A 16,157-nucleotide genomic window follows, 5' to 3' on the forward strand; every position below is an offset into this window, starting at 1 on the left:
CCCCAGAGGCCCCCCCATCCCCGAACCACCGCAGGCCAGCCCCGGCCGACGCCCTTAACCCCGCTTCTCCAGGTCCGGCCATTTGCCCTCCGCCCCTGCCAGTGAAGAGCCTGAGCCCCCCACCCTGGCGACCCTCGTAGCCCTCCACCTGGCCCCCCTGAGCAGGGAATGAGACACTAATAGGCAAGCTGGGCGCGGGGACGGAAGGCCCTTGGCGACAGCTGCTTGGATCTGGGCTCGCGGACAGATGGAGCTCTCCTGGGCCTGGGAGGCCAGGGGGATTCCAGGTGGGGCGGAGCAGACCAGGCGTGGGCTGTGCAGGTAGGAGTGCTGGGCGCAGGGGGCTCCGGAGTCACGACCTCCAGGTCCCCGCCAGACCCAGGGCTCAGCCGGAAGGAACACCCTCCTTGTTAGGGGTGTGGGACACCGCCAGGAGATCTGGGGGCAGGGGAGAGGGGGGTCCCGGGTGCTGGGACAGACACACACACACAGTGGCACACACAAACACGCTGACACACTGACCAGTACACACTGACATACACACGGACACACAGGGACATGCACACACTGACACACACAGACATACACACCGACATGCACACACCGACATACACACCGACATGCACACATGCTGACACACACAAACACATACACACTGACATGCACACAGTGACACATCGACATACACAGATGCTGACACACATACTAACACACACTGGCATGCACACATGCTAACACACCGGCACACACCAACATACACAGCAAAATGCACACACTGACACACTGTCATGCACACACCGACACGCACATGCTGACATGCATGCATGCAGGCATACACCAACACACACTGACATACACACCGATATGCACACACCAACACACATACACATGCTGACATGTTGACATACACACATGCGGACACAAACGCACGAACACACACACTGATATGCACAAACCAACACACACCAACATGCACACCGACACACACTGACATGCACATGGCGGCACATTGACGCGCACACACGCCACAGACACTAACACACATACTAACATACACACACCGACGTGTGCATGCGACACACACTGACACACTGACATGCACATACTGACACACACACATCAACACATACACTCTGACATGCACACAGACATGCACACACTGACACACTGACATACACACATGCTCTGACACACTGACATACACACATGCTGACAAAGACAGACACAAACACATACACACTGACATGCACATACCGACACACACTAACACATACACACTGACACATGCTGACACACATGCTGACACACACACACGGACATGCACACCCACGCTGAAACACACATACACAGACATGTGTCGACATGCACACACTGACACGCCCATCTGTACACTGACACACACACATACTGACATACCCACATATACACTGACATGCATGTGCACACCCACCCTTTATTCTGGAGCAACAGAGGCCAGGCTGCCATGGGAAGGCCACAGACATGGGGACACACACATGGCACAGGCAAAGTCACACCCCATCAGTGCACAGATGTGTTCTTGGACTGCCCCTCAGACAGGCACACATGTGTACACACACACTGGTGCACCTCCATCCTGGGGCACCATCAGACCTGCTGACAAGCTGACACACTTGGGCTTGTGGAGCCCGGGCCGCAGGTGAGCCTGCCAGGCGGTGACTCACACACACTTCCCGGTAGTGGACTGCAGCTGGGCGGGCTTCCAGCCGCAGGTCGGATGGGGCCACATCACTGCCAGGAAGAGCCTGGGTAGCCACGCCCCTGGCGCCGGGTGTGATGGCACAGTCCCTGGTCTTCAGTGGGGCACAGGGCACAGGCCTCCTGACTGTGCGTCTTTTTCTGGGGCCAGAGACCCTGCTCTCCCTCTCTCTCCTCTTCAGGGGAGGCAGGTACCGTGGGCGCAGGGCTGGGAGCTGCCGGCATGGCTGGGTGTGCCTGGGTGTGTTTGAGCCCTTGAGTGTATTCATGTGTCCATGCGTCTGCCAGTCTGGGGGCTGGGTCTGAACATCTGTGCACCTGTGCGTGTCTGTGAGTCTGGTGTGGGGACCTGGTGATGTGGGGCAGTCTGGATTCAGCACCAGCCTGGCTCTGTGTCCCACTCCCTTATTAGGTGGTTAGGTGTGTGACCTTGGCAGTCATGTGGCCTCCTGGGCCTCACCCTGTGTGATGTTTCCTGATGTTCTGGCTTTGTGGGGACAGCAGCCTGGTAGGAGGTAGGCAGGGGGGCTCCTTTTCCCCTTCAGCTGAATAGGCAGAGCCCATGAGGTGGTGAGGATGGAATGATGGGTGATTTTGGTGACATAACAGGGCCACCAGCAAGCCCGCCACATGTCAGTGAGATGGGAGTGGGAGGAAATGGCCCCTCATCCTCCCTGAGCCTGTCCCGTGGGCTGCCCACCTCTTCCCCAGAGACCTGCCCAGAGCCTGTCCTCGGCATGCCCAGGGTGAGGGGCTGTGGGTGGCCACTGTGGTCTCTGTCCTCTGTGGAGCCACCCTCCTGCCTGGGTCCTTGGGGGCCCGGTCCAGGGCTGGCCTCCAAGTCTCCAGTCACTCTGAGGCTCTGGGTAGCCCCTGTCCCTGTGGTCTTAGATTCTTCCTGGGTAGACGTGGTGAGGAGAGAGGAGGGCCAGCCAGGTAGTGCCTGGTGCTAGGGCTTCCGAGACAGCCCTGTCCCCACTCCTGACAAACCTCTTCAGACGCCCCCGTCCAGCCCACCTCAGCAGGACCCTAGCCACAGTGGCCACCACAGCTGCCAGGCACCCTGGGCTGAGCCTGGTACTCCTCAGGGAGTCCTCTGACCCCATGGACACACTGTGAGGGGACAGACTGGCCAGCTGCCCCACCTCAGCTGGAGGCCATGAGGAGAGTGCTCAAATGGCTGCTGAAGAAGGGGGCAGCCCCTGCCCTCGCCTAGTCCCCATGCAGCAGGGGGTCCCAGGGCCCCTGGGCCGGTGCCCTGGCCCCGGTCTCGGCTGAGGCTTCCCTGAGGGTCCGAGCAGGACCACAGCTACTGCTGTCCTCCAGGGCTCTCCCCTAGGTTGGGGAGGCTGCAGACCTTTTGGGGTATGTGCCCAGGCTCCCGCCCCCTCCTTCTGTGCTCACCCCAGGGGTCCTGATATCCCATGGGCTCATCTCACTCCAGCCGTTTCTGGGGGCCTGGCCCTGTGGTCTGACTCCCCTACCGTCCCTGATGCTCCCACCGAGCCATCCTCGGGGACAGGCCTCACTAGAACCAGGATCCTTCCACCCACCTGCCAAGGCCCCTGACTACCCACTCCTGACCCCAGAGTAGCCAGCAGGGCCCTGCCCTGCCCCTGGCCCCACCCTGCCGCCACTGCTGCTGCGGAACCCTGGGTGGTGGCTGCCTGCAGTGCCCTCCTCTCCTGCCATCACTCCCGGCCCCAGCCAGAGCCCCTGGCTAGGCAGGCAGGGCACCAAGCCAGGCTCGGGAATTGATGCCTCTCACAGGGGCAGGACATGGGCCCAGCTCATAGCCACCGCTAGGCACCCAGGGCCCCACTTAAGTGTCACCCATAGGTGGGATCTGCACACAGCTCTTTGGGTCCTCAAGCTTTCTTCTGCAGGCCCCTTCCTGGGGCTGCCGTGACGGGGTAAACGGAGAGTTTGGGAGCCTGCCCTGAGGGCCCTAACTGGCACAGGGTCTCAAGCTTGCGCAAAGGCTCTGCGGGAGGGGCCTTGGCTGCCGGCAGAACCTCCATGCCCCAATGGCCTGCGACTCCCAAAAGGATGCCGCCTAGCACATCAATGACACGCCTCCTGCGGCAGGGGCCGAAGCGTCAGTCAAACAGCTCCCCCATCCCTGCCCGGCCCAGCCTGTGGCTCTGCACCCAGAGTACACATGTTCTCCTCCAGTTCTGGTGTCGGCAGGGCTGTCCCTCCATGGTTCCAGGGGGCCCTGGTCGTGCCTTGCTTGGCTTCCAGAGATGCCTGCATGCCTGCACCACTCTGACCTCTGCCTGTGTTCGCGTATCCTTCTCTCCCAAGGCCCCTTGTGACCCCACTGGCGACCCAGCCTGGAATCAGGCCGCTGCACCTCAGGGAGAGCCAGGACCCCTCATGTCTGCAGGTAGCAAGCGACCCTCAGGAAGCCTAGGGTCATCCCCCATCCCAGACCCCTTGGTTTAAACGTGGGCAGAGCCCTTTGGCTGAGTAAGGACAAAGGCACAGATTCCATTCTTTGTATTAGGATGGGAGGACTTTGGGGGCCGTTATTCAGCCAACAGCCCCACCTTGCCTGGGCCAAGAGCTGCCTGAAGCCCAGGGCAGCCATTCTGTCCGCCCTGAGGCTCACAATGCCCCCAACTCCTCCCACAGGAAGCCAAGGCCCTGGGGGTAGGGGGTGGCTGCCCGGAGAGCAGGTCCCCAGCTCTGCTTCCCATGAAGGCCTCTGGACCCCAGCCTGCTTCCTCACTTGTGAGGACGACACTCTTCCTGTGCTGCCCAGCTCCCTGGACCTTGGGGACGGTCACAACAGTGGATGAGGGGTCCAAGCAGGCAGGTGGCGGCAGACAGCCCCAGGACTGACACTGCCCCCTGGTGACCGAGGGGCAAGCTGAAGCCAGGGACTGAGCCTGGTGGGGCTGGTGGCTGCTCACCATTGAGCAGGACATAGAGTGCCCAGCTCACCCCACCTGGCTATGTGGGCCAGGGTGGGTGGGTGGCGGAGGAGCCAACTGGCCAGAGGGGCCTTCAATGCGACTCCTTTGTGGCCTCCAGCCCTCAGCCATCATGTGTCACTCAGACATGTGGACCACTCAGCCCACAGGGGACAGGGGACCAACCATGCCTCACCGACCCCTCCCAACACCATCATCCTTCCATCTGACTGGGCACTTGGGTCGCACAGCGGTCACAGTGAGACAGCAAAGCTTGCCCGCACTCTGCCATACCCAGCGGTGTGCGTCTCAAGAAGCGGGGGTGGGGGACAGAAGGCTCCAGGTCAGAGTCCAGAGAGTGATCTCATTGCACCATCTTCGAAATGAAATGTTTGGGTAGCTTGGCTGCCACCGCGCGGGGGAGCGGCTGAGTCAAGGAGGCAGAGCCCAGGTGGGGCCAGAGCGGGGGTGGCAGGGTGCACACCGGGCGGGCTAGGGCCTGGTCTCCCCCTCCCAGTCTGACAGGCATGTGGGGTGCACACGTGCAGGTCAGCTTCAGGACACTGGGGGGGGGGGGCTGGCAGAAAGCCGAGGCCCCCTCATCAAGGCCCTCCTCCCCGGCCTGCAGGCAGGAGGCTGGAGGGAGCAGCTGTCCCTGCCCTGACCCGGGTCAGCCGGTGACCCAGCCTCTAGGCGAGAAGGGGCGCCCCTGGCTGGGTGCGGGGCTGGGGCCTCGAGTCCACTGGGGCCCTGCTGCAGCCGTGTAGACAGAAGCCAGGCCGGCAGTCGACTCAGAGGCCCAGGAAGTGGCAACGAAGGCGAGATGGCAGGCAGGGCGCGAAGCTTGCTGGTCACGCGGACGCGAAGGCGGCAGTGCCCCAGGAAGAGATGGGTGCACGCGGGCCGCAGCTCCGTCCTGCTGGGGCGGCAGGGGAAGCCGCTCAGGGGTCCGTGCCCCTGATGGGGTGACGGGTGGGGGACACAGGGCCACCAGGAGCCGCTCGCTGTCTGGCGCGCAGGCCAGCTTGCGGCTGCGCGGAGAGCTCCAGGCCTTGGGCCCGAGGTCAGACGCCAGAATACCTAGACTAAGCCCCCCGGAGAGCAAGGAAAGCCACGGCGAGGAGTGCGCAGGCCCCTCCTCACGACGATGGCGTGATGGCGTCACGGCGCCGGGGGCGGAGGACGTAGGGGGTGCCGGAAGCGGCGCTGGCGCGCCGTTGCCGAGCAACGGGCCGCGCAGCCCGGGGGGCCGGGCTCGCCCTCCGTGTCCGCTAAGCCGTCTCGGCCCTGCTCGCGCGGTAGCGGGGGCGGCGAAGGTAGGTGCGAACCCGGGGTGCCGGAACCCTTTCCGCTTGGAGCCGGGCCTCGGACTATCCCGGAGGAGCCCCGGCGGCCCTCTCTTCGCGGGGCACGCAGCTCTCGGGAGATCGCCTGTGGGCGCCGCCCTCTCCAGAACGAACCCTGCCGGGCGGAAGCCCGAAGCCCGTGCAGCCGGGGATCGTGTCTCTGCAGGCGCTCGCGTTTGCTACGCCCGGTGTGGTCTCCGGACCCGCCCAGTGCGGGATGTGTCACCTGCGAGCTCCGGAGGAAGCCAGGCAGGTGCTCTGCGCTGGGCGGTGGGGCCGAGGACGCCGCCCTCAGCCTCCGGGGAGCCTGGGCATGGCCGCCGGAACCCCCGCCAGCGCTGTGCAGCAGGCGGGCCTAGAGTGCAGGGGGCCCGGGTCGCTGCAGCGTCGTCACAGCTCCCGCCGCTGAGCGCTTCCGGAGGTCTCCGCCGGCGGTAGCAGGATGCAAGGCCCGCGGCAGCCACCAGGGGCGCCTGGCATCGCGCGTTCCTTCCCCGCCTCGCGGAGTCGCCTCACTGCGGGAGCCGCTGGCACGGCTAGCGATGGCGGCCTGCAAGGGACCAGCGCGCGCGGGGAGCGGCCTCTGCTGGAGCCCGGCGGGGGCGCCGCGGTGCGCGCGGACGCGGGCGCGCACGGCAGCGCCTGGGGGGACTTTGAAGGCTTCCGGGAATCTTCAGCCAGGTCTGAGCCCTTCTCTCAGTGCCTTGGACGCCTGGCGGGCCCCGCAGCCTTGTGCCACCCGGAGGAGCGTGGTTCTCTCCAGCCGCACGAGGGCGGACGCGGCGGCACCCACGCTGCGTTGGTCACGCCTTCCGAGGTAATTGCGAAGAGCCTGGCACCCCCCGAGAGGGAAGCGTTGGTTAGAGTGCCGCTCGCCGGGGCTTCGTTCCTGGGCACGGCCCTGCGCACGCCCCTGGCCGCCTCAGGCCTCGGTCCCCCCATCTGCCCGCACCGTTCCGCGGTAGCGTGGTGTGTGGTGTCCTCGCGCCCTGCCCTCGCCTCCACCAGGGGCCAGAAGTCTCGCTTGTCCCGGCTTCTTGCGGGTCTTGTTCTTCCTTTCTGCTTCTGTCTCTTCCCTTTCCCGGTGGTTCCCCCAAACCCGTGAGGAGAGGAGGTAAGCGAAACAAGGACGGAAGAAGCTGAGGTCCCGCTGGTTGGCAGGGTGGCCCCGTAGGTATCTGAGGCAGAGTTCTGGGCCTCTGACCAGACCCATTCTTAAACAGCACCCCCGCCATGGTGCTTTGAAAAGGAATCTCTCAGGTGGCTGATGTTAGGGAGCGGTTTGCAGGTAGCGCGAAGTTCACAAGAAACACAGGGCGAGCGCCCTCGGTGTAACCAACGCGTAAACTCCGTTCTCTCCAGACACCTGCCCACGGTGGGTGCCTGGGCTGCCCCACCCCAGACAGCCCTCCCTCACCTGCTGGCTCCACCTGCACAGGTGCCCGCAGGCCTCCTAGCTTAACCACCTAGCACGTGGGCACTGCACCAACGTCGGTGCCAGGACCTGCCTGCCTTTCCGTGTGTCCAGACCGGTGTGTGTGTGTGTTGTTCCCCGGGCCCATGGCGTTCCCTGTGCAGCCGTGCACAGCACGGTGGCTTTCATGTGGGGATGTGTCACTAGCCTTGCCACTGAAGCCAGGATTGTGCCTTTGCAGTCAGGTGACGTCGCATGAGTTTGTAACCTCGCTCTTCCTTTCTTCAGCCTGTTCTCAGCTACGAGGACATTTTTAAGGCAGCTTTTCCGGAAGTACCGGTACAGGCGGCAGCCCCAGATGTTCCTGTCTTAGCCTGTTTCTTAGAAGTCCCCAGTGAGGAGACAACTGGCCTTGCATCTGGACCTGAGCCATTTTGGTAATGACCCTTGGTGGTCTTCCCTCTGTGGATAGCACACTGTGTGTAGTGTCTCTGGGGGACTGGTGGCACCAGCCCCTTATCACTGAGCCTCGTCCAGCCTGGCCCCCAGCCCCGGGTCCCAAGTGTCAGCTCTGTGTGTCTGCTGTGTCTTGAGGGGAGGGCTGGGTGGAAGGACCTCTGGGGGCCTGGTTGGTTGGCAGCCTCAGTGACCCTTGGCCACCGTCAGAGAGGACAGTCCCACAGCAGCGGCGGCCGTCCAGGACCGTCCCACCCCTAGGGTCAGCCTGTGCTCCTGGGCTGCCTGTGAGGTGGCAGCTAGGGAGCCACTGTCATCTGGGGGCACGGGCCCAGCCATCTGTGGCCGTGGGCAGGAAGGCTCCAGAGGGAGGGAGAGGTGGCCGGCTCCAACACCCTGCTTTCTGTGTGCTCTGTCCGGGGTCTGTCCCAGCTCTGAACAGACTGGGCTGGTCAGAGAGCTCTGCTGCCTGGCAGGGCAGCCTGGGGAGGGGCTGCAGGGGGTCTCCACATCGAGGTGGGGGCAGCTGTGGTGCTGAGCTCCATCTCGGTTGGCATAGGGTGCAGCGGGCCACGGTCTAAGTGCAGTTGTCTGGGCACTCTGCCAACATCCCCACAGTGGTGGTCTGTAGGCCTGCCTTTCCTTGGCACCGGAGGGGCCTCCCCCAGGCAGACGCCCCTCTCGTATCCCCGCTGAGTTCCTCAGCGCCTAGCTGTGGCGTCCGGCACAGAACGGTTCACGGCCAGCACACCTGTGGCCTGTGGCAGTGAGCTGGGCCTTGTGGGGCTGAGCCCCGGGGAGGCTCGTCAGGTGGAGGGTGCAGGCAGCTGGAGCACGCGCAGCCCCTGTGCGTGGCACTGACGGCCCTGGATACAGACGCACGTGAGGAGGTTCTGCACCCAGGGAGCACCGTCAGGCACCGCTGGGTCTGCCCTTGGACGCGCTGCTGGTGCGTCCTGAGCGCTTCCTAGGGCGTGTTAACTACTACTCTTGTTTCCAGTCTCGAGTCTGGAAGGCTCTGGAGATCTCTTCAGGACACACGCGAGGCACAGGCTTGGCAAGGCTTCTGGCTCGAGTCCGGCTGCCGGGAAAGCTTCCTCCTTGTTCTGGGCATAGACGCTGCTCAACAGGTACTTCCCGTGGCGACTGGGCTCCTGGGTGACCCTCGTCTCCTGAGAGTGTGTGTGTGTGGGGGGCGCTGGGCTGCTGGGTGACCCTCGTCTCCTGAGAGTGTGGTGGGGGGGCGCTGGGCTGCTGGGTGACCCTCGTCTCCTGAGAGTGTGTGTGGGGGGGCGCTGGGCTCCTGGGTGACCCTCGTCTCCTGAGAGTGTGTGTGTGTGTGTGGGGCGCTGGGCTCCTGGGTGACCCTCGTCTCCTGAGAGTGTGTGTGTGTGGGGGGCGCTGGGCTCCTGGGTGACCCTCGTCTCCTGAGAGTGTGTGGGGGGGGGCGCTGGGCTCCTGGGTGACCGTCATCTCCTGAGAGTGTGTGTGTGTGGGGGGGCGCTGGGTTCCTGGGTGACCCTCGTCTCCTGAGAGTGTGTGTGGGGGGGCACTGGGTTCCTGGGCGACCGTCATCTCCTGAGAGTGTGGGGGGGGCACTGGGTTCCTGGGTGACCCTCGTCTCCTGAGAGTGTGGAGGGGGGCGCTGGGCTGCTGGGTGACCCTTGTCTCCTGAGAGTGTGGGGGGGAGGCGCTGGGTTCCTGGGTGACCCTCGTCTCCTGAGAGTGTGTGTGGGGGGCACTGGGTTCCTGGGTGACCCTCGTCTCCTGAGAGTGTGTGTGGGGGGCACTGGGTTCCTGGGTGACCCTCGTCTCCTGAGAGTGTGGGGGGGGGGCGCTGGGCTGCTGGGTGACCCTCGTCTCCTGAGAGTGTGTGTGAGGGGCGCTGGGTTCCTGGGTGACCCTCGTCTCCTGAGAGTGTGTGTGGGGGGCACTGGGCTGCTGGGTGACCGTCATCTCCTGAGAGTGTGTGTGGGGGGGGGCGCTGGGCTGCTGGGTGACCGTCATCTCCTGAGAGTGTGTGTGTGGGGGGGCGCTGGGCTCTTGGGTGACCCTCGTCTCCTGAGAGTGTGTGTGGGGGGCACTGGGTTCCTGGGTGACCCTCGTCTCCTGAGAGCGTGTGTGTTGGGGGGGCGCTGGGCTGCTGGGTGACCCTCGTCTCCTCCTGCAAGTGGGGGGAGTGTGCAGCCCTTCCTGAGAATGGAGCTGAGGAGGCGTGGCAGAGGGCTGGGTGGGGGCCAGGAAGGCAGCCAGCTTGGTGGGGCAGGTGGCAGCACTGGGGGCTGAGGTGGGGGTGCTGCTGTGTGTCAGTGATGTGGGTGCAGGAGTGTCTGGGGCTCACCCAGGTGTCAGTGCAGGTCAAGCAGAAGGCCCCTGAACACATCAGGGCCCAGGAGGGATCCCTTACGTGTGAGCAAGAGGTGAGGGAGAGGAAAGTGTGGCCCAGAGGTGCTGGCAGAGTGGGGGCCAGGCCAGGCAGCAGCAGGGCAAGGGAGGCTATGGCGCCGGGGCCCAGGGCTTGGGGACCCACTGAAAGTGTCTCATTTCTGATGCAGTGTCCACTCAGGAGGTGGGCAGGCGGGCTGGTGGTGTCGCTCTGGCAGTGTGGGAGCAGGTGTGCCATGCATAGTGTTTGGAGGCTATGCCCTGCATCCTGGGGGGGCGCACTTGACCTACACTACCCCGCTGGGAGCAGTGAGGGCTGAGGGGGAAGGGGGCTCCTGGGGGGTGAGCCTGAGCCCAGGAAGCAGCCAGTGGGGGCTTTGTGAGGCAGGCGTCTAAAGAGGGGCTTCCGGGAGGATTAGCTCCAGATAGCTCAGGGCTGATCCTGGACGTGCACCAAAGGCCTGTCTGTTGCCACAAGCAGGGGTCTCTGGTGTGGGAAGGGCAGGGCCGAGGGCATGGGATGGACACCTGGATCCTCAGAGGAGTTGGGGGTGTGTACTGTGACTGCTTCTGGTGTCAGGGCTCAGGGGGAAGAGGGCAGATGATCCCGGGATCCACCTTCAGCCTGTGAAGCTAAGCCTGGCCTCCAAGTCAGACGACTGGCACTTGACAGTGTTTCCTTCCTAGAGCCTCACAGGGGGTTCGGGGCCCGGGCTGGAAGGCCCCCCCCTCATGGAGCAGGAGGAGCCAGTGGATGGCAGCAGCCCCCCTTGGGATTCCCGCAGTGGCCTGATCCAGACCCAGGTAGGGAGGCCCAGGGAGTTGGGCTGCCCAGTGAGGGCTGGGACGCAGCTGACAGACAGTGCAGGCCTGACTCAGCCTCACCCACATGCTGGGGGCCCCGGAGGCCCGGGTGGGCAGCCTCCTGGGCCCCCCACACCCAAGGCCCTGGAGTCCAGCTGGTGCACATGCTCAGGAGATGGTGTCTGCCCAGGAGCCGGCGCCAACTCAGGGCCGTCGTGCAGGGAGTGAGTGGGGGATGGGCACGTGGCTGCAGCCCGGTGGGCCACGAGAGGTGACGAGGACCTGAGCTGGGGTGCGGGCCGCGGGATGGTGGCGGCCCACCTGGCACCCGCTCAGGTGAGCCCCACAGGCGCAGGAGAGCAGGGGTGCTGGCTCTGAGTGCTGTAGTGGGTGTTGCCAGTGAGCATGGTGGGGCTGCAGCTGGGGCTGCTGGGATGCTGGGGACGGGCTTCCAGGGTCGCCTAGGGCTATGTGGACACCACCCAGAGGAAGGGGACACAGTGCAGGGTCATCTTCAAGCAGCAAGAAGATTAAAGATGTCACAGCAGCTCGGTTTGCAGCTGGGGCATGGGGTGGGGCCAGCAGCATCCACTCGCCATGGTCACACACGAGGGGGCGGGGCCGGAAGAGTCCACTCACCATAGTCACACACGAGGGGGCGGGGCCGGCAGTGTCCACTCACCACAGCCACCTGTGAGGAGGCGGGGCCAGCAGCAGCAGCACTTTAGTGGACACACCAGTGGTAAGGGGCAGGGATGCCCGGTGGGTGAGCTTTGAAAGGACAGCAGGGGACAGCTGGCCTGGGGAGCTTGCAGCTCGGACACCACCCTTGCTTGCCGTTGCAGCAGGCCTGGGCTTCAACTTGCGGGGAAAAGCTGGAGACCCTGCCAGGACTCGGGGCATCCTGGGCGGGTTCCCAGGCTCTCTCCTGCTCTGCCATCTGGCCATACCCCATCTGACTACCGTCCTTTCTTTGATTCGCAGTTCTCGGGGAGCCCCGGCTGCAGACAGGGGGCCCTGATCACATACGGCCTCTTCCTGAAGAAGATGCCCTTCCCCGGACACATGCAGCACCTCCCGGTGCCCAGGAAGCAGCCACTGTTCACTTGGCGCAGCCTTGCGATGGCGCTGTTGAGGCGAGATGTGTGCTGAGCGCAGAAGGGCTTCCTGTCCCCCAGGGACCCTCATTCCGTCACGGCCAGTTTGTGGGAACCGGGAGATTCCATGGAAACGGGTGCCAGGCCCATGGTCTGGCTCGGGTCCTGTCGGGATGGAGCCACTGTGCGTCGGGAGCCCAGGCCTAGGGCACGTGTGACAAACTGCGTGCAGCCTGGGCTCTCTGCAGTGTCACCGCAGCCTCCACCCCCAGGGGCCCACCCTCCGGCCCCAGATGGGCATGGCCCCTTGTTGACGGGCCCCCATGGTCAGGAGGGAAGTGTGGCCAGTGTCACAGGAGACAGCTGGTCAGACTGCTGAGAGCCCCCGAGGACATCCTTGTCCACTTAGCACCCGGCCTGGGGTCACAGGGCGAACACTTGGATTTGGGAAGGAGAGTCTCCAGGTGGTGTCTCCCCCCACAGCCAACGCCTCCGCAGCTGCACCTGGTGAGGGGCTGTCCCGGCTGGTCCGCACCCCGGGGCGCGTGTCTGAGGTCTTCGGGGGCCTCGAGTGGCCCACATGCCCTGGGCTTCTGCCCAAGAGCTGTTCTCTCCTGGCGCCCTTGACTTGGTGCCCACGGGCAGTGGGCACTAGCTCCTGTCAAATTTTCCTGAATAAAACGACCTCAGCTGACCTGTGTCCCCACTCTGCCAAGACAGATGCCCAGAATCTGACACTCTGCTGCCACCCTGCAGTCATCCCTTAGCCAGGCCCTCGGGGTAACTGGTCCAGAGCTGAAGGAACAGTGATGGAGGAGGGGCCCACCCCGCTCTGCTGAGTCACCGTCCTGCACAGGGTTGTTGACAGGGGGCATCAAGTTTGGGAAATCCTCGTCCATTTTTCATGTTCATCCAGAAAAGGGCGAGCTCAGAAAGTGATTCTCTAACAATGCCACTTCCTTGGGGCTTCCTGCCCTGTGGTTTAAAGCTCAACTCTTAAAACCTCCCTCGCCACAGCCCCCGCCTTCTGCTTCCTCCCACCCACAGATTCAAACTCAGGGACAAAATCCTCAATGAACAAGAACAAGCAGGGAGGTGAGAGACCTCCGCCTGTGCGTCTGTCAGAACCCCGACCAGGAGCAGCACCCCACATGCTGCTGAGGCCGAGCCTCTCGCTTCCCACAGCCTGGACGAGAGGTGCTTGGTCTCTCCAGGGTCACCCACACACTCAGCAAGAATCCCATCACTGGACATCGCTCCAGAGGAAGGGACGCCACGGCCAGGGAAAAGCAGTGTTCCCTCTGGGGCTGGCAGGGAACGGGCACCTCATCCACAGTGGGAAAGGGCCCACAGCCTTGGGGGGAGAGCTGAGACGGACATGGTGCCCCGGGCGAGGGTGGGCATGGCACGGACCGTCGTGTGGCGATGGAGCAGAGCTGCGTGCGCGCACTCCGGACCACAGCCGGGCATCTGCGATGGCGTCACTACTGAGGGCAAGGCATGACACTCACGGGGTCTGCACTGTTTGCACTTTCCTGGGTCCCGTAATTACTCATCAGTAAGAAGTAAAACATATCTCTACACACATGTATGTGTATATATGTATATATACACGTTTATTTTTGCGTTTATGTATGGATTAAATCTGGGGAAAGACAAGGCCGAGCCTCTGCTGTTCACGGATGTTCAGTGTAAAGATGTGATACGTGATGAGCAGACGTGGACATGTGTGCCCTCAGCCCTGGTAGCATGAGAAGCTGGGGTGAATGCATGACCGTCAACAGAGTCACTCCCATGACCGAGTAACCGGGGCCTTCACGAGGATGAAGGAGCCGACTGATAAGAACAGGACCTCCCAGTGTGCACACCCTGGGGACAGAAGGGGACCCCTTGGCTGCTCACCAAAAGGCTGGAGTCCAGGGAGTTCCGCCTGCCCCCCCCTTGCAGCCTCCCACTGCAACCAGGCCACCCGGCCCACCGCCGGCTCTCGTGGGACCTGGCCTTGTTGACATGTAGCATGTTCCCACTCCACGACGAGCACTGAACAAGGTACAAGGGCTCAGCTCTGGAGGCGTGTGTTGGGGACATCCCAAGATTCTTCCTTGTCTCTACAAAGTGCCTGTTACATAGCACGGCTGAATGACAAAGATTTCCCTCATGGATTATGCCACAGTAGACAATGAACACAGGTTTTCATTGGGGTGCTTTTACTTAACCTGGACTGGACGTCGCTGACGTTGACGGGACAGCCACACGCACAAAACAAACCTTGTTTGGCAAAGGGGTGAGCAGGGCATACAGCACGGTGAAATGCCACCATCCTTGTGAACAGGCAGAGGGGACTGAGAAGGCACACCCGCCTAGTGGCATATGCCTGCGTCCTCCCCAGTTTCCTTCAGATGGCAGGCACCACCCCCCACCATATCCATACACACACACATCCCCAACATCCACACACACATGTATCCCTGCAGTTATCTCTGCACACAGCTATCTCCACACACGTGTTCCTACACACATGCATTTCCGTACACACAGCTATCCCCACAGGTATCCCTACACATGCACACATACATACTGCACACGTTATCTCCACACATACAGCTATCCCCACATATCCCTACACACGTACACATACTGCACACATGTATCTGAGCATGCAGCTATCCCCACACATGCACACATAGTACACACATGTATCTCTGCGCATACACACAGCTATCCCCACACGTCCCTACACATGCGCACACACATACTGCACACATGTATGTCCGCACACAGCTATCCCCATACACGTATCCCTACACAGACACAATGCACACACAGCTATCCCCACCCACGTGTATCTACACACACACACACGTAATCCTGCACACATGCATCCCCAACCCCCCCACCCACACACAGCCAAGTCTCTTTAATGTGGGATTTAATGTTAACCCAACGTTTGTCATAGCACCAGTTTGATACAGTAAACCTGGCATTTCTACTGCATGTGGGCCTGGCACACCCACCTTCCACAGCAGGGTCTGGTACAGGGCCACCCCGGCCACCTCATGGAGCACAAGTCCTTGGGTCTGGTGGCTGAGGACCCTCGTGGCGTGTACGGCCCCCACGTGGAGCAGGACAAGGCCCTCCAGGAGTGAGATGGGGAGTGTGCCAGTGCCCAGGATTCCCAAGTAAACAAATGTTTGACCTTGGCCTGTGAGGACAGCCTGCCATCACAGGCCTTTACTCATAAAGAGGCATAACCAAGACCGCCTGAAGCTTGGGGGGATTTCACAGAGTCGGAACCCACCTCCCGAGGATGTGCAGGACTGCAGTGCAGCGCTGTGTAGGCAGCCCACGACGGGCTCCCGCTGAGATGCACAAAGGCCACGGCACGTTCACGCAGGTGGCTGTGCAGAGGCACGGTGCTCGAGAAACCTCTCCTCTAAACCCTAGAAAAACGAAGAGCACCAACTGCAACCGTGGAGGCTAAGTGTCTCTAACGCAGCAGCACGGGTGTAGGTAGAAAAATAAGCTTTTAAGAAAATAGCTGAAAACTCTGAAGAGATAATGCGTATAAAAAGTTTAAAAATATATCGCAGGTCAAAATATTGCCCCAAATAAATGGAACTTAATTAAAAAAATCCACCTACATAAACTGAGGTTGGGGGAGGTCCGAGGCATGTGTCCTTGGCAGGACTGTTGCTAGGATGTAGAAGGGGCCAGGTCCGGGGGCAGGGGTCTCACAGCTGGCCCAGAAATGAAGGTTTGAGGACAATGCCTGGTGCCCACTGTGCCCAGCCTCTGCCCTGCAAGAGAGGGACAAGGCCGGAGTGGACACTGGAACCTGTCACTGACGAGCTGTTTTGAGGTTGTCACAATCAACAGACAGACAAAAAGGGCTAACCAAGTGGCTGCAGGGACCAGAAAGCTCCCCAGAGCCGAGTGCTCTGGGTGCAAACACATCTGCCGGGTGATTTGAATGGGAGTTCCTCACTCGGTCAGGCCTGCC

At 62.3% G+C, this 16,157-nt stretch overlaps 1 protein-coding gene across 1 annotated transcript; it reads left to right on the forward strand.

Moving 5' to 3' along the window:
- Window positions 1–5,182: 5,182 nt before the first annotated feature.
- CLBA1 (clathrin binding box of aftiphilin containing 1) lies at window positions 5,183–12,212 on the forward strand. Its single transcript, XM_007944630.1, has 6 exons — window positions 5,183–5,328; window positions 6,632–6,962; window positions 7,704–7,852; window positions 8,872–9,001; window positions 10,944–11,060; window positions 12,045–12,212. Exons 1-6 carry the CDS (start codon window positions 5,183–5,185, stop codon window positions 12,210–12,212), a joined length of 1,041 nt encoding a protein of 346 aa, XP_007942821.1.
- Window positions 12,213–16,157: the final 3,945 nt, after the last annotated feature.

The sequence above is a fragment of the Orycteropus afer genome, unplaced genomic scaffold (assembly GCF_000298275.1).
Source record: "Orycteropus afer afer isolate SDZICR_OR568_19922 unplaced genomic scaffold, OryAfe1.0 scaffold00128, whole genome shotgun sequence".
NCBI lineage: Eukaryota > Metazoa > Chordata > Mammalia > Tubulidentata > Orycteropodidae > Orycteropus > Orycteropus afer.